The 17,704-nt window shown below is 43.4% G+C and overlaps 1 protein-coding gene and 1 pseudogene across 1 annotated transcript; both read right to left on the reverse strand.

The window, feature by feature from the left end:
- LOC135508912 (caprin-1-like) overlaps window positions 1-17,704 on the reverse strand; it is a 107,735-nt pseudogene that overhangs the window by 79,241 nt on the left and 10,790 nt on the right.
- LOC135508866 (caprin-1-like) lies at window positions 885-11,093 on the reverse strand. Its single transcript, XM_064929068.1, has 7 exons — window positions 11,072-11,093; window positions 10,156-10,334; window positions 6,973-7,035; window positions 6,375-6,461; window positions 5,216-5,463; window positions 4,606-4,688; window positions 885-1,465 (listed from the first exon to the last, which is right to left on the reverse strand). Exons 1-7 carry the CDS (start codon window positions 11,091-11,093, stop codon window positions 1,239-1,241), a joined length of 909 nt encoding a protein of 302 aa, XP_064785140.1. The 3' UTR covers window positions 885-1,238.

The following is a 17,704-nucleotide window of genomic DNA, read 5'->3' on the forward strand; positions in this document are numbered from 1 at the left end:
ATCGTTCACCTTTTTTTCCCCCAATGCGGATTTGAATGTCATTTCGAAAACAGAAAGGTGTCAACTTTCACAAACATCCTTTATGAATTTAAAAATTATTTGTTGTAATTTTTTTTAAAGTATCCCATTACAATATGTTAGCTGGTAATGTAAAGGATGTTGTTTTGTAATCAATGTAGCCCCTTACTCCCCGACCCCTGTCTACAACCTGGTTTGTGTGGAGCATGTTCAATGGATCTTTAACAGATGCTGTCTGTTAATGACCAGAGATACATTTTTTATTAAATTATGAATGTTTCTATATCAACAAAAAAAAAGATACCCATCAGTGTTGTGTGATGGTAGGGAGAGAACCAGTGGACTGTCAGTGAAGAGGACATATTAGAGTCAATACAAAATGGAGGACGAAGGATGAGGTAGTCAGGAACAGGCGAGCAGCATAAATACCTCCGTTTCAGTGGTCCACTCAACTCCTTGCTCCTTGTCGCTGTATGTGGTGTCTAGAATGAATTGTCTGTTAACAAACTGAAAGACAGAAACAAGATGGCCGCCGTCACAAACCAGCCGAGTCATAAGAACTGAAATAGAAGGGTCGTGTTCAGTAGGCACTAAACGGAAGAAATCATCCCGAAATCAGTGAACTTGAGGAGGTACTATCTGAATTAAATGTGTCCAATAAGAAGCACTCATTTTAGTTTTCCGTTACAAAATGCTGGGCCATTATTTAATCGTTTTAAGTTTGGCCAAAATGAAGCTCTAATCAACACGACCCAGGGTAGGAAAGCCTCTCACCTCTGTAGCTTCCACCTCAATGGGCTCTATGTACTCTTCAACTATTTCGCCCTCTGGAAAGAGAAAATAACTTTCAGAACGCAGGACGAAAGCCAAATCAATCAATCATCTTTATTGTCCCAATTGGGAAATTTGTGGTGGTAAAATAAAACAACAATACAACAAACTTAAGCTAACAGCTACATTTTGTATTGTTTACAAATTAAACTTTAAAGTGTACTTAAGCTAACTACATTTGTATTGCTTCCAGCTTGATTACAAATTAACCAACTAAAGTGTACATTCGCTAACATTGGTATTGCTTAGTCATTAAAAAAACAAAAAAACAAAAAGGGGGAATAAGTGCACATTTGTAAGGATGGTCAAGGAAAGAGACTCATTTAGCTAACATAATATGTATAACTTTGGTCAATTTATAACTCAGTGCACATTTCTAAACGCCAACGTCAAAGATTTTGACCTGGGTCGACGGCCTGCTCCTCTGTCTCCTCCACTACAGCGACGGCCTGCTCCTCGGTCTCCTCCACTACAGCGACGGCCTGCTCCTCGGTCTCCTCCACTACAGCGACGGCCTGCTCCTCGGTCTCCTCACACACTCCATTCTGGTGAGACTGGGCTTGGTCAAAGTAGCCACTTAGCAGCACTCGGTTCAGGCTGTCCTTCAGAGCTTTGTCTGGGTAGGGAGAGGAATTGAGAATACCATCAGAAACACCATAAACAAACATGTCAATTGTACAAAAACAATATGGTGGACATCTACATTTGAGAAGAATGTTTTCAACTCGGCTAGGCAGAGACTGCTGATACCAAAAGGGACCATCTGATACCCCTTTCAAACCATCATGCCAACAAACTGTGATGGAGTCATCAGTAACAATTGAAACTCCATTAAACAAAAAAAACACTACACTGTTGACATATACAATATGTTGGTGGACAAATCTAACCAGCGAAGCTAACAAGAAACGGAATCGAGCTAATCACAAATCCAATCTGTTTTCCCAGACAGACAAATCCCCTTTCAGTAGGACAATAACCTAAAACACAAGGCCAAATCTACACTCGAGTTGCTTACCAAGACGACAGTGAATGTTTCCAAGTGGCCTAGTTACAGTTGACTTGAAAATCTGTCAAGACATGAAAAATGGCTGTCTAGCAATGATCAACAACCAACTTGAACCAGCTTTTTTTTTTTACACCTTTATTTTACTAGGAAAGTCAGGTAAGAACAAATTCTTATTTTCAATGACGGCCTAGGAACTGTGGGTTAACTGCCTGTTCAGGGGCAGAATGACAGATTGGTACCTTGTCAGCTCGGGGATTCGAACTTTCAACCTTTCGGTTACTAGTCCAACACTCTAACCACTAGGCTACCCTGCCACCCCAAAGAATCTCAAATAATAAATGAGCAAATATTGTATAGTACATGTCAACCGATTAGGATTTTTCAATGCTGATACCGATTATTCAAAAAAGGTGATACCGATTAATCGGCAGGGAGATATATATATATATATATATATATATAATATGACAATACTGAATGAACAATGAACACTTATTTTAACTTAATATAATACATAAATAAAATCTATTCAGTCTCAAATAAATAATGAAACATGTTCAATTTTGTTTAAATAATGCAAAGACAAAGTGTTGGAGAAGAAAGTAAAAGTGTAGTATGTGCCATGTAAGAAAGCGAATGTTTTAGTTCTTTGCTCAGAACATATGAAAGCAGGTGGTTCCTTTTAACATGAGTCTTCAATATTCACAGGTAAGAAGTTTTAGGTTGTAGTTATTATAGGACTATTTCCCTCTATACCATTTGTATTTCATATACCTTTGACTATTGGATGTTCTAATAGGCACTTTAGTATTGCCAGCCTAATCTCAGGAGTTGATTGGCTCTAAGTCATAAACAGCGCTGTGATTCAGGCATTGCTAAGAGCTGCTGTTTGAATGAATGCTTACGAGCCTGCTGTTGATTTTTAATTCGGGCCAATTTCAAGTTCTCATAACAATTTATTAACTCCTTGCTGCCTGCACTCACATAACAGGTGGTCAGCCTGCCACGCAGTCTCCCCATGGTGTGCATTCTCGTCAGTGTCCAAAAATGCTGATTAGCGATTGTTATGAGAACTTGAAATTGGCCCTAATTTTTTTTTTTTTTTTTAAATCGGTCGACCTCTACAGGTGAGAAAAGCTCTTGAGACTTATCCAGAAAGACTCACAGCTGTAACCACTTCCAAAGCTCACTCAGGGGGTTGAATACTTATCGAAATCAGGATAGGTTAGTTCCAAAATCATTGTGTGTGTGTGTCCCAAGACCTCAGCAATGCCCCCCCCCCCCCCCCCCCCCCCCCTCCCCCACCCAAAGGGGCTCAGCAATCTCAAACCACCACTCATTTAGCCTATGCCCCTAGGCCATGATTACTCAAATAGAATGCACCCTCAAACTACTGTACAAGGCCATGGAAATCACAGAACCGACAGGAACTGGGTTGCCTTTTAGGTCTCCAAGATATCCCCCTCACAGAACAGACAGTAACTGGGTTGCCTTTTAGGTCTCCAAGATATCCCCCTCACAGAACAGACAGTAACTGGGTTGCCTTTTAGGTCTCCAAGATATCCCCCTCACAGAACAGACAGTAACTGGGTTGCCTTTTAGGTCTCCAAGATATCCCCCTCACAGAACAGACAGTAACTGGGTTGCCTTTTAGGTGTCCAAGATATCCCGCTGAAGACAAGACACCTCGGAATATGAAGGAGAAATCTTGTCATCAAATAGTTATAGTTATGTGACAAGACGGTGGATAGTTACCATTGGCTGTTGAGAGCTGACAGTATAAAGTGCAAACACAATAAGAGTCCTTTCAGTCTTTTCTCATGTTATAAATCCACAAGATCCTGTGGAGAGGTAGTAACATCTCTGCTTGTGGCCTGGTGTTCAGGGTGGAGAGGTAGTAACATATCTAATGATGGCACTAACCCCTCCAGAGGGACACCGCAGGTTAAGGAGCCAATCTGGATGTTTTCTCCAACCCTCCCAAGAGAGCCACCTACTGTGGAACTAAAAGACGCCACGTCTTCCCGAATAATTCGTGTCTTTCCTGTCTAGAGAACAAATATTAGACAAAGTCCTTGGCCAAACTAGCCTGGTGCCACATGTATTAGATCTGGAGGAACAAGCTATGGCCAAACTAGCCTGGTGCCACATGTATTAGATCTGGAGGAACAAGCTATGGCCAAACTAGCCTGGTGCCACATGTATTAGATCTGGAGGAACAAGCTATGGCCAAACTAGCCTGGTGCCAGATGTATTAGATCTGGAGGAACACGCTATGGACAAACTAGCCTGGTGCCAGATGTATTAGATCTGTGGGAACAAGCTATAGTCAAACTGGAACACCGAACCCCCCCCTCCCCCCGTATTAGATCTGGGGCAACACGCTACGGCCAAACTAGCCTGGTGCCAGATGTATTAGATCTGTGGGAACAAGCTATAGTCAAACTGGAACACCGAACCCCCCCCGTATTAGATCTGGGGCAACACGCTATGGCCAAACTAGCCTGGTGCCAGATGTATTAGATCTGTGGGAACAAGCTATAGTCAAACTGGAACACCGAAATGCTTTTCAGTAGCTTCCATCGATACAGAGACGACTGCAGAGGGGCCTGATGTAAAGCAAGTTTAAAGAACATACCAACAACAACCAAAAGGATGCTGTAGAACAGCAATGGTTGTCAGCTAGAATATAGAATCCTCTCAGCAACATCACTGAACACACCCAGGCAGTTGTTGGTTAGACTTACACGTAGTTCCTGCCACAGCTTTGTCCTTCCCCTCCAACAGATCCATGAGGTGTTGAGAAGCCTCCTCGTACTGGTCAATAAATCTGCAATGGGAGTGGTAAAAGTTAGAACGTGGTGAAAGAAAGGTAACAACCCCCCCCCCCCCCCCCTTACACGTTGTTCAATAATCCTGTGGTTTTATGGAGTGCAACATTGACACAAATGTCTTGATCAGGCTTGAGTTGCAACTCCCTCTCAAATCGGAGTTGTCAACAAACAAAGGTGAAACCCCAGTTTTTATTTATTTTACCTTTATTTAACCAGGCAAGTCAGTTAAAACAGATACTTATTTTCAATGACGGCCTAGGAACAGTGGGTTAACTGCCTTGTTCAGGGGCAGAACGACAGATTTTGTACCTTGTCAGCTCGGGGATTTGAACTTGCAACCTTCCGGTTACCAGTCCAACGCTCTAACCACTAGGCTACCCTGCCGCCCGATCTAAACATCCACGTTGACCATCATGTTCATGGTATGTATTTGACAGATAGTCGAGAAGCTCCTGAAACCCAAGACATGTTATAGAAAAAAACAGAAAAAAAAATCCACACATCTTTTCTCCCACCATCTAACCTGGTGTTTTGGTCTGGTTCTGGTCCCACTAGTTTATAGAGCTCGTCCAGGGCAGTGAGCTCCGTGTCGGTGAGGAGTGAGGGTGTGTCAACACTGGCAGCCCCCTGTCTCAGCTCCTGCCTCACACTGTCCTCTCCAAGCCTGTCCAGGAGAAACTGGAGCTCTAGGACAGTCTTCAGCCTCTTCTGCTCAGACTCTTCTCTCTGGAGCTGTTCCCGTCGCGCTGCCTTCTTCACCGCCTTCTGGATCTGGAGAGAAATCACAATTCATTGGTCACGCTGATGCAGACTTCACCCTGAGATTCTTCCCCAACAACACAAAGTTAGTCAAGGGTTCTGGAATACTTTCTGAACACATTGTATAGTCTAGTGAGTATGCGCACGGTTCATGCAAGAGAGTCAGTGCAGATAGTTTTGGTACCACTCATTGACTATTTTGTGGTCTGGCTATTTAATCAGTCTTATGGCTTGGGGAGCCGGTTGGTCCGAGAGCCAACTCTCCGGTACCGTTTGCCAGACAGATAGGCAGGCAGGGAGTCAGACCACAATGTTATGGAAAAAAAATAAAAAATAAGTCTCCTTGTATCTCTAGCGTACAGGAGCTTTGGTGTTAGCCCCATGTCTTTTAGCATTGATATGGCTAACACCAGACCCCAAGCGCCAGAGACCCCCAGCGTTAGAAGAATGATTTATCTGGGCCCCCCGGGTGGCACAGTGGTTAAGGGCGCTGTACTGCAGCGGGCGCAGGGACGGGCGCAGGGCGCGCTAACCAAGGATGCCAGGTACACAGTGTTTCCCCCGGCACATTGGTGCGGCTGGCTTCCGGGTTGAATGTGCGCTGTGTTAAGAAGCAGTGCGGCTGGTTGGGTTGTGTATCGGAGGACGCATAACTTTCAACCTTTGTCTCTCCCGAGCCGTACGGGAGTTGTAGCGATGAGACAAGATAGTAGCTACTAAACAATTGGATACCATGAAATTGGGGAGAAAAAGGGGTAAAAAAATTCAAATTCAAGAAAAAAAAAGAATGCTTTATCATCCATTGCCATTTTCTATTTTAACCTCCAAAAGAAACACACCCCCCCCCCCCCAAGGGGCAGGAGTTTAGGGTCAGCCAGAGCAGTGCAGTCTGGAGCAGTTTAGTGGTCAAGCGTCTTGCTTACATCTTGTCCCAGTGACAGGAAGCTCTTCTGTAACTCCCTGGCAAACTCCAGGTTATTAGTCACTTCCTGGTACTTGGTCAGGGCATCCTTCAGAGACGAGAGCAAGAGAGAGGGAGAGAGAGAGCGAGAGAGGAAACTGGTTAACACAGAAAGCCTAACATATACTGTTCAAAGTCTTAAAATGCATTGCATCCCTGCTTCCTTGAAGCACTGAAGGCTAATTGGTGAAAAGCAATGCGGTGGAACGCTTGCAAACATGTTAGTTGAGGGACTACAGATGACTCATACAGCATGTTGTTGAACGTTATAAACTGGGGTGGTTCGAGCCCTGAATGCTGATTGGCTGACAGCCGTGGTATATCAGACCACATACCACATGTATGACAAAACATTTAATTCCATGTTCTAATTCCATTGGTAACCAGTTTATAACAGCAATAAGGCACCTCGGGGGTTTGTGATATATGGCCAATATACCATGGCTAAGGGCTGTATTCAGGCACTCCGTGTTGTGTCGTGCCCAAGAACAGCCCTTGGCCGTGGTATATTAAGCCATATACACCCCCCCCCCCTCCCCCTTATTGGTTAATTGACCCACCAGTTGATCCTGGTTGAGACGTTCCCCTTTATTCTTCTTCGATTGATAATCGTCCAGCTTGCCCTATAAAACAGACAGAACCATTACAACAAAAGACACTAAAACCTGCAACAGACATCCAATGGTAACCTCATCCCCAGGTTCAATTGCTAATCCCATGGTAACGGGACACTAACAAAAATGCAAGGTTTGTTGGACACCTCTGAGCAACACAATACAAGTGTGCCTTTACAGCTAGTAGGTTAAATGAGATGGACAAGCTTCTTCAGAACAGCTTTGGCTAACACCACGTGTGTAAACTCTAGTCCAGTGTTTTCCCCCCCAACTGCGATCCTCCAGTACCCCCCCCCCCCCCCCCAACAGTACATATGGTTGTTGTAGCCTCCCTGGACCAGCACACCTGACTCAACTAATCATCAAGCCCTTGACAAGTTGAATCAGGTGTTGTATTGCTGATGAGGGTAGGACTGGTAACACTGCTCTAGTCAGTGCATGCCAACATGAACCATTGATCCATGAACCAACATGGATCATTGTCTTGTTGGAAGACAAATCTCCGTCCCAGTCTCAGGTCTTTTGCAGACTCCATCAGGTTCTTCCAGAATGGTCCTGTATTTGGCTCCATCCATCTTCCCATCAATTTTAACCATCTTCCCTGTCCCTGCTGAAGAAAAGCAGGCCCAAACCATGATGCTGCCACCACCATGTTTGACAGTGGGGATGGTGTGTTGTGGTTGATGAGCTGTGTTGCTTTTACGCCAAACATAACGTTTTGCATTGTTGCCAAAAAGTTCAATTTTGGTTTCATCTGACCAGAGCACCTTCTTCCACATGTTTGGTGTGTCTCCCCGGTGGCTTGTGGCAAACTTTAAAAGACACTTTTTATGGATATCTTTAAGAAATGGCTTTCTTTTTGCCACTCTTCCATAAAGGCCAGATTTGTGCAATATACGAATGATTGTTGTCCTATGGACAGAGTCTCCCACCTCAGCTGTAGATCTCTGCAGTTCATCCAGAGTGATCATGGGCCTCTTGGCTGCATCTCTGATCAGTCTTCTCCTTGTATGAGCTGAAAGTTTAGAGGGATGGCCAGGTCTTGGTAGATTTGCAGTGGTCTGACACTCCTTCCATTTCAATATTATTGCTTGCACAGTGCTCCTTGGGATGTTTAAAGCTTGGGAAATCTTTTTGTATCCAAATCCGGCTTTAAACTTCTTCACAACAGTATCTCGGACCTGCCTGGTGTGTTCCTTGTTCTTCATTATGCTCTCTGCGCTTTTAACGGACCTCTGAGACTATCACAGTGCAGGTGCATTTATACGGAGACTTGATTACACACAGGTGGATTGTATTTATCATAATTAGTCATTTAGGTCAACATTGGATCATTCAGAGATCCTCACTGAACTTCTGGAGAGAGTTTGCTGCACTGAAAGTAAAGGGGCTAAATAATTTTGCACGCCCAATTTCAGTTTTTGATTTGTTAAAAAGTTTGAAATATCCAATAAATGTCGTTCCACTTCATGATTGTGTCCCACTTGTTGTTAATTCGTCACAAAAAAAATACAGTTTTATATATTTATGTTTGAAGCCTGAAATGTGGCAAAAGGTCGCAAAGTTCAAGGGGGCCGAATACTTTCGCAAGGCACTGTATGTAGGTCATCTACCTACGTTACACAGGTATGGAGGTCATCTACCTACGTTATACAGGTATGGAGGTCATCTACCTACGTTATACAGGTATGGAGGTCATCTACCTACGTTATACAGGTATGGAGGTCATCTACCTACGTTATACAGGTATGGAGGTCATCTACCTACGTTATACAGGTATGGAGGTCATCTACCTACGTTATACAGGTATGGAGGTCATCTACCTACGTTATACAGGTATGGAGGTCATCTACCTACGTTATACAGGTATGGAGGTCATCTACCTACGTTATACAGGTATGGAGGTCATCTACCTACGTTATACAGGTATGGAGGTCATCTACCTACGTTATACAGGTATGGAGGTCATCTACCTACGTTATACAGGTATGGAGGTCATCTACCTACGTTATACAGGTATGGAGGTCATCTACCTACGCTACACAGGTATGGAGGTCATCTACCTACGTTATACAGGTATGGAGGTCATCTACCTACGTTATACAGGTATGGAGGTCATCTACCTACGTTATACAGGTATGGAGGTCATCTACCTACGCTACACAGGTATGGAGGTCATCTACCTACATTATACAGGTATGGAGGTCATCTACCTACGTTATACAGGTATGGAGGTCATCTACCTACGTTATACAGGTATGGAGGTCATCTACCTACGTTATACAGGTATGGAGGTCATCTACCTACATTATACAGGTATGGAGGTCATCTACCTACGTTATACAGGTATGGAGGTCATCTACCTACGTTATACAGGTATGGAGGTCATCTACCTACGCTACACAGGTATGGAGGTCATCTACCTACATTATACAGGTATGGAGGTCATCTACCTACGTTATACAGGTATGGAGGTCATCTACCTACGTTATACAGGTATGGAGGTCATCTACCTACGTTATACAGGTATGGAGGTCATCTACCTACGCTACACAGGTATGGAGGTCATCTACCTACATTATACAGGTATGTACGTCAACTTTGACATTGGTTTTGCACATCAGTGTTTAACCTACACATCGTGCCGATGCAGATGCTGGCATTTTTTAGCTAATATCGTCCGATTCCGATATGTTCTCCGATATATCGTTCGTCCCTAAAATACAAGTGAATCTGGATGACAACAACGTTGTTTGATTGAAACATTAAGGCTATTTTTCATAAAGAAGTTAAAACCTGCTTTACGTTCTGTTTCCATGCCACGACACTAACGAGTATCGTGATATTTTCATAGCCCTAATTTTAAAAAGATCTTTGCACTATCCCGCAGTCTTTTAGTAAACATCAGATTTTCTGTTGTCTTTTACAGTTGAATATGCGATAGTCTGTATGCCCTTTGCTGCAAAATAAATTGCCTCGAGTACATGAAAGTTCTCAATTTGAAAAGCTCAGCTTCTTTACCTGCACGGAGTTGTAAGGGCCCTGCATCTGTCACCAGTCAGAGATAATGCCTAGTCTTTAGCGCTGCGGGAAAACAGTCTTAAATAGAGTTGTTGTTTAAATCCTCACCTGCATGAAGTTGTTAAGGGCCCTGCACCCTGTGACAAGAGGTTCTGGACCTCCTGCTTCCTGACCACCGTGTCTGCAGGGGGTGTGCCTGTGGGCGTGGCCCTGTTCAGGGATTGGGCCTCTGTGGCGATAGGGGGAGGGGCTGACTGTACAGGCTGTTGCAGGATGGTACTCACCACCTGAAAGAAAGAAAAAAAATTGGGGGGAAAGTATGGTCAGTGGTTGTCATGGAAACCCGGGAGGACCTGGGGTTGAAAATCTCCGGATACTTTCGCGATCTATAAACAAGAACTCTTTAAAAAAAAAAAAATGTTTAAGGGCATTATGGGAACGTTTTTTTAACGTTTTTTTTTTTTTTAGAATGTTGCAACCCTAAACTGGCTTTACAACCAGAGTTGGATACTTTCTAAATGTAATCCATTAGTTGTAATCAGTTAAACTTTTTACCCAAACTAAAGTAATCGGAATAGTTTACTTTCCCCTTAAAAAAAGGCATTAGAAGACAAACAATATTTCCATTTTTTTTGCAGGATAAATCAATGTTTACATAGCTGGCCATAAATCAATGCATTTTACTTTGTGTTGGTCATGTCAGATTCAGGCATTTAATTTAATACTCGTGGGGCTTCAAAAATTGGAAATACATTAGGGAAAACAGTGTTAGACCTGAGCATAACCCACAAACTAAGAAATCACTAGCCTAATCTGTCCATTGTGATTTCGTCGTCATGGAGGACTGATTGGGCTCACTGCTTCGTGTTGAAAAATAAATGCTGCTCTCGTGGAATTGCATGCTTTGTGCAATACCGAAAAGTGCTATTTGCGTGTGAAAAATGTAATTGTTGTTCCACCACTTTCTCCCTTCTCAAACTTTCGAAGTTCCAGTAGTTTTTCCCAGTCACAGCTCATGAAGTACGCTTCATCACCCCCGTCTCCATGGCTTCTCACCTTAACGTTACCTCTTCGTTATCCTTCAGGGGACGTGCTGCTGTAACTAGTAAATTGGTCGTCTCTTCAGTCGAGTGCTGCGTTGCATTCTGTTATGTAAACGACTGACTGAGCGTTGGATACAGCAGCCAGTAGTGCGCCAAACGCGCATCACTCGCTCGCTTACAGCCAGTAGTGCGCCAAACGCGCATCACTCGCTCGCTTACAGCCAGTAGTGATCTAACCCCCCCCCCCAAAAAAAACTTCATCGGATCTACACGAATCACGTAGGCCACCTGTTTTGGATTCAAAGCGGCGAATTTCGCCGAAACGCGACTAATTTGCATCCCTGCTGCGGTCATCCTAACATCCAAGCCGTTTATTCAAGTTGGATCATCTTCGGATGCCGACAGCAGTCGCACCATTGGAAGACATATCTTGGACTGTCGTTCACAAAAGCTCATTCCTGCCATTTTCCCGCGATCCAAATGTATTTGGTGTCATCAGTTTCCCCGAGCTTGTCAGAATCGTTCACCTTTTTTTCCCCCAATGCGGATTTGAATGTCATTTCGAAAACAGAAAGGTGTCAACTTTCGCAAACATCCTTTTATGAATTTAAAAAAAAAAAATTGTAATTTTTTTTTTTAAAGTATCCGATTACAATATGTTAGCTGGTAATGTAACGGATGTTGTTTTGTAATCAATGTAGCCCCTTACTCCCCGACCCCTGTCTACAACCTACCTGGTTTGTGTGGAGCATGTTCAATGGATCTTTAACAGATGCTGTCTGTTAATGACCAGAGATACATTTTTTTATTAAATTATGAATGTTTCTATATCAACAAAAAAAAGATACCCATCGGTGTTGTGATGGTAGGGAGAGAACCAGTGGACTGTCAGTGAAGAGGACATATTAGAGTCAATACAAAATGGAGGACGAAGGATGAGGTAGTCAGGAACAGGCGAGCAGCATAAATACCTCCGTTTCAGTGGTCCACTCAACTCCTTGCTCCTTGTCGCTGTATGTGGTGTCTAGAATGAATTGTCTGTTAACGAACTGAAAGACAGAAACAAGATGGCCGCCGTCACAAACCAGCCGAGTCATAAGAACTGAAATAGAAGGGTCGTGTTCAGTAGGCACTAAACGGAAGAAATCGTCCCGAAATCAGTGAACTTGAGGAGGTACTATCTGAATTAAATGTGTCCAATAAGAAGCACTCATTTTAGTTTTCCGTTACAAAATGCTGGGCCATTATTTAATCGTTTTAAGTTTGGCCAAAATGAAGCTCTAATCAACACGACCCAGGGTAGGAAAGCCTCTCACCTCTGTAGCTTCCACCTCAATGGGCTCTATGTACTCTTCAACTATTTCGCCCTCTGGAAAGAGAAAATAACTTTCAGAACGCAGGACGAAAGCCAAATCAATCAATCATCTTTATTGTCCCAATTGGGAAATTTGTGGTGGTAAAATAAAACAACAATACAACAAACTTAAGCTAACAGCTACATTTTGTATTGTTTACAAATTAAACTTTAAAGTGTACTTAAGCTAACTACATTTGTATTGCTTCCAGCTTGATTACAAATTAACCAACTAAAGTGTACATTCGCTAACATTGGTATTGCTTAGTCATTAAAAAAACAAAAAAACAAAAAGGGGGAATAAGTGCACATTTGTAAGGATGGTCAAGGAAAGAGACTCATTTAGCTAACATAATATGTATAACTTTGGTCAATTTATAACTCAGTGCACATTTCTAAACGCCAACGTCAAAGATTTTGACCTGGGTCGACGGCCTGCTCCTCTGTCTCCTCCACTACAGCGACGGCCTGCTCCTCGGTCTCCTCCACTACAGCGACGGCCTGCTCCTCGGTCTCCTCCACTACAGCGACGGCCTGCTCCTCGGTCTCCTCACACACTCCATTCTGGTGAGACTGGGCTTGGTCAAAGTAGCCACTTAGCAGCACTCGGTTCAGGCTGTCCTTCAGAGCTTTGTCTGGGTAGGGAGAGGAATTGAGAATACCATCAGAAACACCATAAACAAACATGTCAATTGTACAAAAACAATATGGTGGACATCTACATTTGAGAAGAATGTTTTCAACTCGGCTAGGCAGAGACTGCTGATACCAAAAGGGACCATCTGATACCCCTTTCAAACCATCATGCCAACAAACTGTGATGGAGTCATCAGTAACAATTGAAACTCCATTAAACAAAAAAAACACTACACTGTTGACATATACAATATGTTGGTGGACAAATCTAACCAGCGAAGCTAACAAGAAACGGAATCGAGCTAATCACAAATCCAATCTGTTTTCCCAGACAGACAAATCCCCTTTCAGTAGGACAATAACCTAAAACACAAGGCCAAATCTACACTCGAGTTGCTTACCAAGACGACAGTGAATGTTTCCAAGTGGCCTAGTTACAGTTGACTTGAAAATCTGTCAAGACATGAAAAATGGCTGTCTAGCAATGATCAACAACCAACTTGAACCAGCTTTTTTTTTTTACACCTTTATTTTACTAGGAAAGTCAGGTAAGAACAAATTCTTATTTTCAATGACGGCCTAGGAACTGTGGGTTAACTGCCTGTTCAGGGGCAGAATGACAGATTGGTACCTTGTCAGCTCGGGGATTCGAACTTTCAACCTTTCGGTTACTAGTCCAACACTCTAACCACTAGGCTACCCTGCCACCCCAAAGAATCTCAAATAATAAATGAGCAAATATTGTATAGTACATGTCAACCGATTAGGATTTTTCAATGCTGATACCGATTATTCAAAAAAGGTGATACCGATTAATCGGCAGGGAGATATATATATATATATATATATATATATAATATGACAATACTGAATGAACAATGAACACTTATTTTAACTTAATATAATACATAAATAAAATCTATTCAGTCTCAAATAAATAATGAAGCATGTTCAATTTTGTTTAAATAATGCAAAGACAGTGTTGGAGAAGAAAGTAAAAGTGTAATATGTGCCATGTAAGAAAGCGAATGTTTTAGTTCTTTGCTCAGAACATATGAAAGCAGGTGGTTCCTTTTAACATGAGTCTTCAATATTCCCAGGTAAGAAGTTTTAAGTTGTAGTTATTATAGGACTATTTCCCTCTATACCATTTGTATTTCATATACCTTTGACTATTGGATGTTCTAATAGGCACTTTAGTATTGCCAGCCTAATCTCAGGAGTTGATTGGCTCTAAGTCATAAACAGCGCTGTGATTCAGGCATTGCTAAGAGCTGCTGTTTGAATGAATGCTTACGAGCCTGCTGTTGATTTTTAATTCGGGCCAATTTCAAGTTCTCATAACAATTTATTAACTCCTTGCTGCCTGCACTCACATAACAGGTGGTCAGCCTGCCACGCAGTCTCCCCATGGTGTGCATTCTCGTCAGTGTCCAAAAATGCTGATTAGCGATTGTTATGAGAACTTGAAATTGGCCCTAATTTTTTTTTTTTTTTTTTTTAAATCGGTCGACCTCTACAGGTGAGAAAAGCTCTTGAGACTTATCCAGAAAGACTCACAGCTGTAACCACTTCCAAAGCTCACTCAGGGGGTTGAATACTTATCGAAATCAGGATAGGTTAGTTCCAAAATCATTGTGTGTGTGTGTCCCAAGACCTCAGCAATGCCCCCCCCCCCCCACCCAACCAAAGGGGCTCAGCAATCTCAAACCACCACTCATTTAGCCTATGCCCCTAGGCCATGATTACTCAAATAGAATGCACCCTCAAACTACTGTACAAGGCCATGGAAATCACAGAACAGACAGGAACTGGGTTGCCTTTTAGGTCTCCAAGATATCCCCCTCACAGAACAGACAGTAACTGGGTTGCCTTTTAGGTCTCCAAGATATCCCCCTCACAGAACAGACAGTAACTGGGTTGCCTTTTAGGTCTCCAAGATATCCCCCTCACAGAACAGACAGTAACTGGGTTGCCTTTTAGGTCTCCAAGATATCCCGCTGAAGACAAGACACCTCGGAATATGAAGGAGAAATCTTGTCATCAAATAGTTATAGTTATGTGACAAGACGGTGGATAGTTACCATTGGCTGTTGAGAGCTGACAGTATAAAGTGCAAACACAATAAGAGTCCTTTCAGTCTTTTCTCATGTTATAAATCCACAAGATCCTGTGGAGAGGTAGTAACATCTCTGCTTGTGGCCTGGTGTTCAGGGTGGAGAGGTAGTAACATATCTAATGATGGCACTAACCCCTCCAGAGGGACACCGCAGGTTAAGGAGCCAATCTGGATGTTTTCTCCAACCCTCCCAAGAGAGCCACCTACTGCCACCTACTGCCACGTCTTCCCGAATAATTCATGTCTTTCCTGTCTAGAGAACAAATATTAGACAAAGTCCTTGGCCAAACTAGCCTGGTGCCACATGTATTAGATCTGGAGGAACAAGCTATGGCCAAACTAGCCTGGTGCCACATGTATTAGATCTGGAGGAACAAGCTATGGCCAAACTAGCCTGGTGCCAGATGTATTAGATCTGGAGGAACAAGCTATGGCCAAACTAGCCTGGTGCCAGATGTATTAGATCTGGAGGAACAAGCTATGGACAAACTAGCCTGGTGCCACATGTATTAGATCTGGAGGAACACGCTATGGACAAACTAGCCTGGTGCCAGATGTATTAGATCTGGAGGAACAAGCTATGGCCAAACTAGCCTGGTGCCAGATGTATTAGATCTGGAGGAACAAGCTATGGACAAACTAGCCTGGTGCCACATGTATTAGATCTGGAGGAACACGCTATGGACAAACTAGCCTGGTGCCAGATGTATTAGATCTGGAGGAACAAGCTATGGCCAAACTAGCCTGGTGCCAGATGTATTAGATCTGGGGGAATACGCTACGGCCAAACTAGCCTGGTGCCAGATGTATTAGATCTGTGGGAACAAGCTATAGTCAAACTGGAACACCGAACCCCCCCGTATTAGATCTGGGGGAACACGCTATGGCCAAACTAGCCTGGTGCCAGATGTATTAGATCTGGGGCAACACGCTACGGCCAAACTAGCCTGGTGCCAGATGTATTAGATCTGTGGGAACAAGCTATAGTCAAACTGGAACACCGAAATGCTTTTCAGTAGCTTCCATCGATACAGAGACGACTGCAGAGGGGCCTGATGTAAAGCAAGTTTAAAGAACATACCAACAACAACAACCAAAAGGATGCTGTAGAACAGCAATGGTTGTCAGCTCGAATATAGAATCCTCTCAGCAACATCACTGAACACACCCAGGCAGTTGTTGGTTAGACTTACACGTAGTTCCTGCCACAGCTTTGTCCTTCCCCTCCAACAGATCCATGAGGTGTTGAGAAGCCTCCTCGTACTGGTCAATAAATCTGCAATGGGAGTGGTAAAAGTTAGAACGTGGTGAAAGAAAGGTAACAACCCTCCCCCCCTCTTACACGCTGTTCAATAATCCTGTGGTTTTATGGAGTGCAACATTGACACAAATGTCTTGATCAGGCGTGAGTTGCAACTCCCTCTCAAATCGGAGTTGTCAACAAACAAAGGTGAAACCCCAGTTTTTATTTATTTTACCTTTATTTAACTAGGCAAGTCAGTTAAAACAGATTCTTATTTTCAATGACGGCCTAGGAACAGTGGGTTAACTGCCTTGTTCAGGGGCAGAATGACAGATTGGTACCTTGTCAGCTCGGGGATTTGAACTTGCAACCTTCCGGTTACCAGTCCAACGCTCTAACCACTAGGCTACCCTGCCGCCCGATCTAAACATCCAAGTTGACCATCATGTTCATGGTATGTATTTGACAGATAGTCGAGAAGCTCCTGAAACCCAAGACATGTAATAGAAAAAAACAGAAAAAAAAATCCACACATCTTTTCTCCCACCATCTAACCTGGTGTTTTGGTCTGGTTCTGGTCCCACTAGTTTATAGAGCTCGTCCAGGGCAGTGAGCTCCGTGTCGGTGAGGAGTGAGGGTGTGTCAACACTGGCAGCCCCCTGTCTCAGCTCCTGCCTCACACTGTCCTCTCCAAGCCTGTCCAGGAGAAACTGGAGCTCTAGGACAGTCTTCAGCCTCTTCTGCTCAGACTCTTCTCTCTGGAGCTGTTCCCGTCGCGCTGCCTTCTTCACCGCCTTCTGGATCTGGAGAGAAATCACAATTCATTGGTCACGCTGATGCAGACTTCACCGAGATTCTTCCCCAACAACACAAAGTTAGTCAAGGGTTCTGGAATACTTTCTGAACACATTGTATAGTCTAGTGAGTATGCGCACGGTTCATGCAAGAGAGTCAGTGCAGATAGTTTTGGTACCACTCATTGACTATTTTGTGGTCTGGCTATTTAATCAGTCTTATGGCTTGGGGAGCCGGTTGGTCCGAGAGCCAACTCTCCGGTACCGTTTGCCAGACAGATAGGCAGGCAGGGAGTCAGAACACAATGTTATGGAAAAAAAATAAAAAAATAAGTCTCCTTGTATCTCTAGCGTACAAGAGCTTTGGTGTTAGCCCCATGTCGTTTTGCATTGATATGGCTAACACCAGACCCCAAGCGCCAGAGACCCCCAGCGCCAGATACCCCCAGTGTTAGAAGAATGCTTTAT

This window comes from Oncorhynchus masou, chromosome 22 (assembly GCF_036934945.1).
Source record: "Oncorhynchus masou masou isolate Uvic2021 chromosome 22, UVic_Omas_1.1, whole genome shotgun sequence".
Classification (NCBI taxonomy): domain Eukaryota; kingdom Metazoa; phylum Chordata; class Actinopteri; order Salmoniformes; family Salmonidae; genus Oncorhynchus; species Oncorhynchus masou.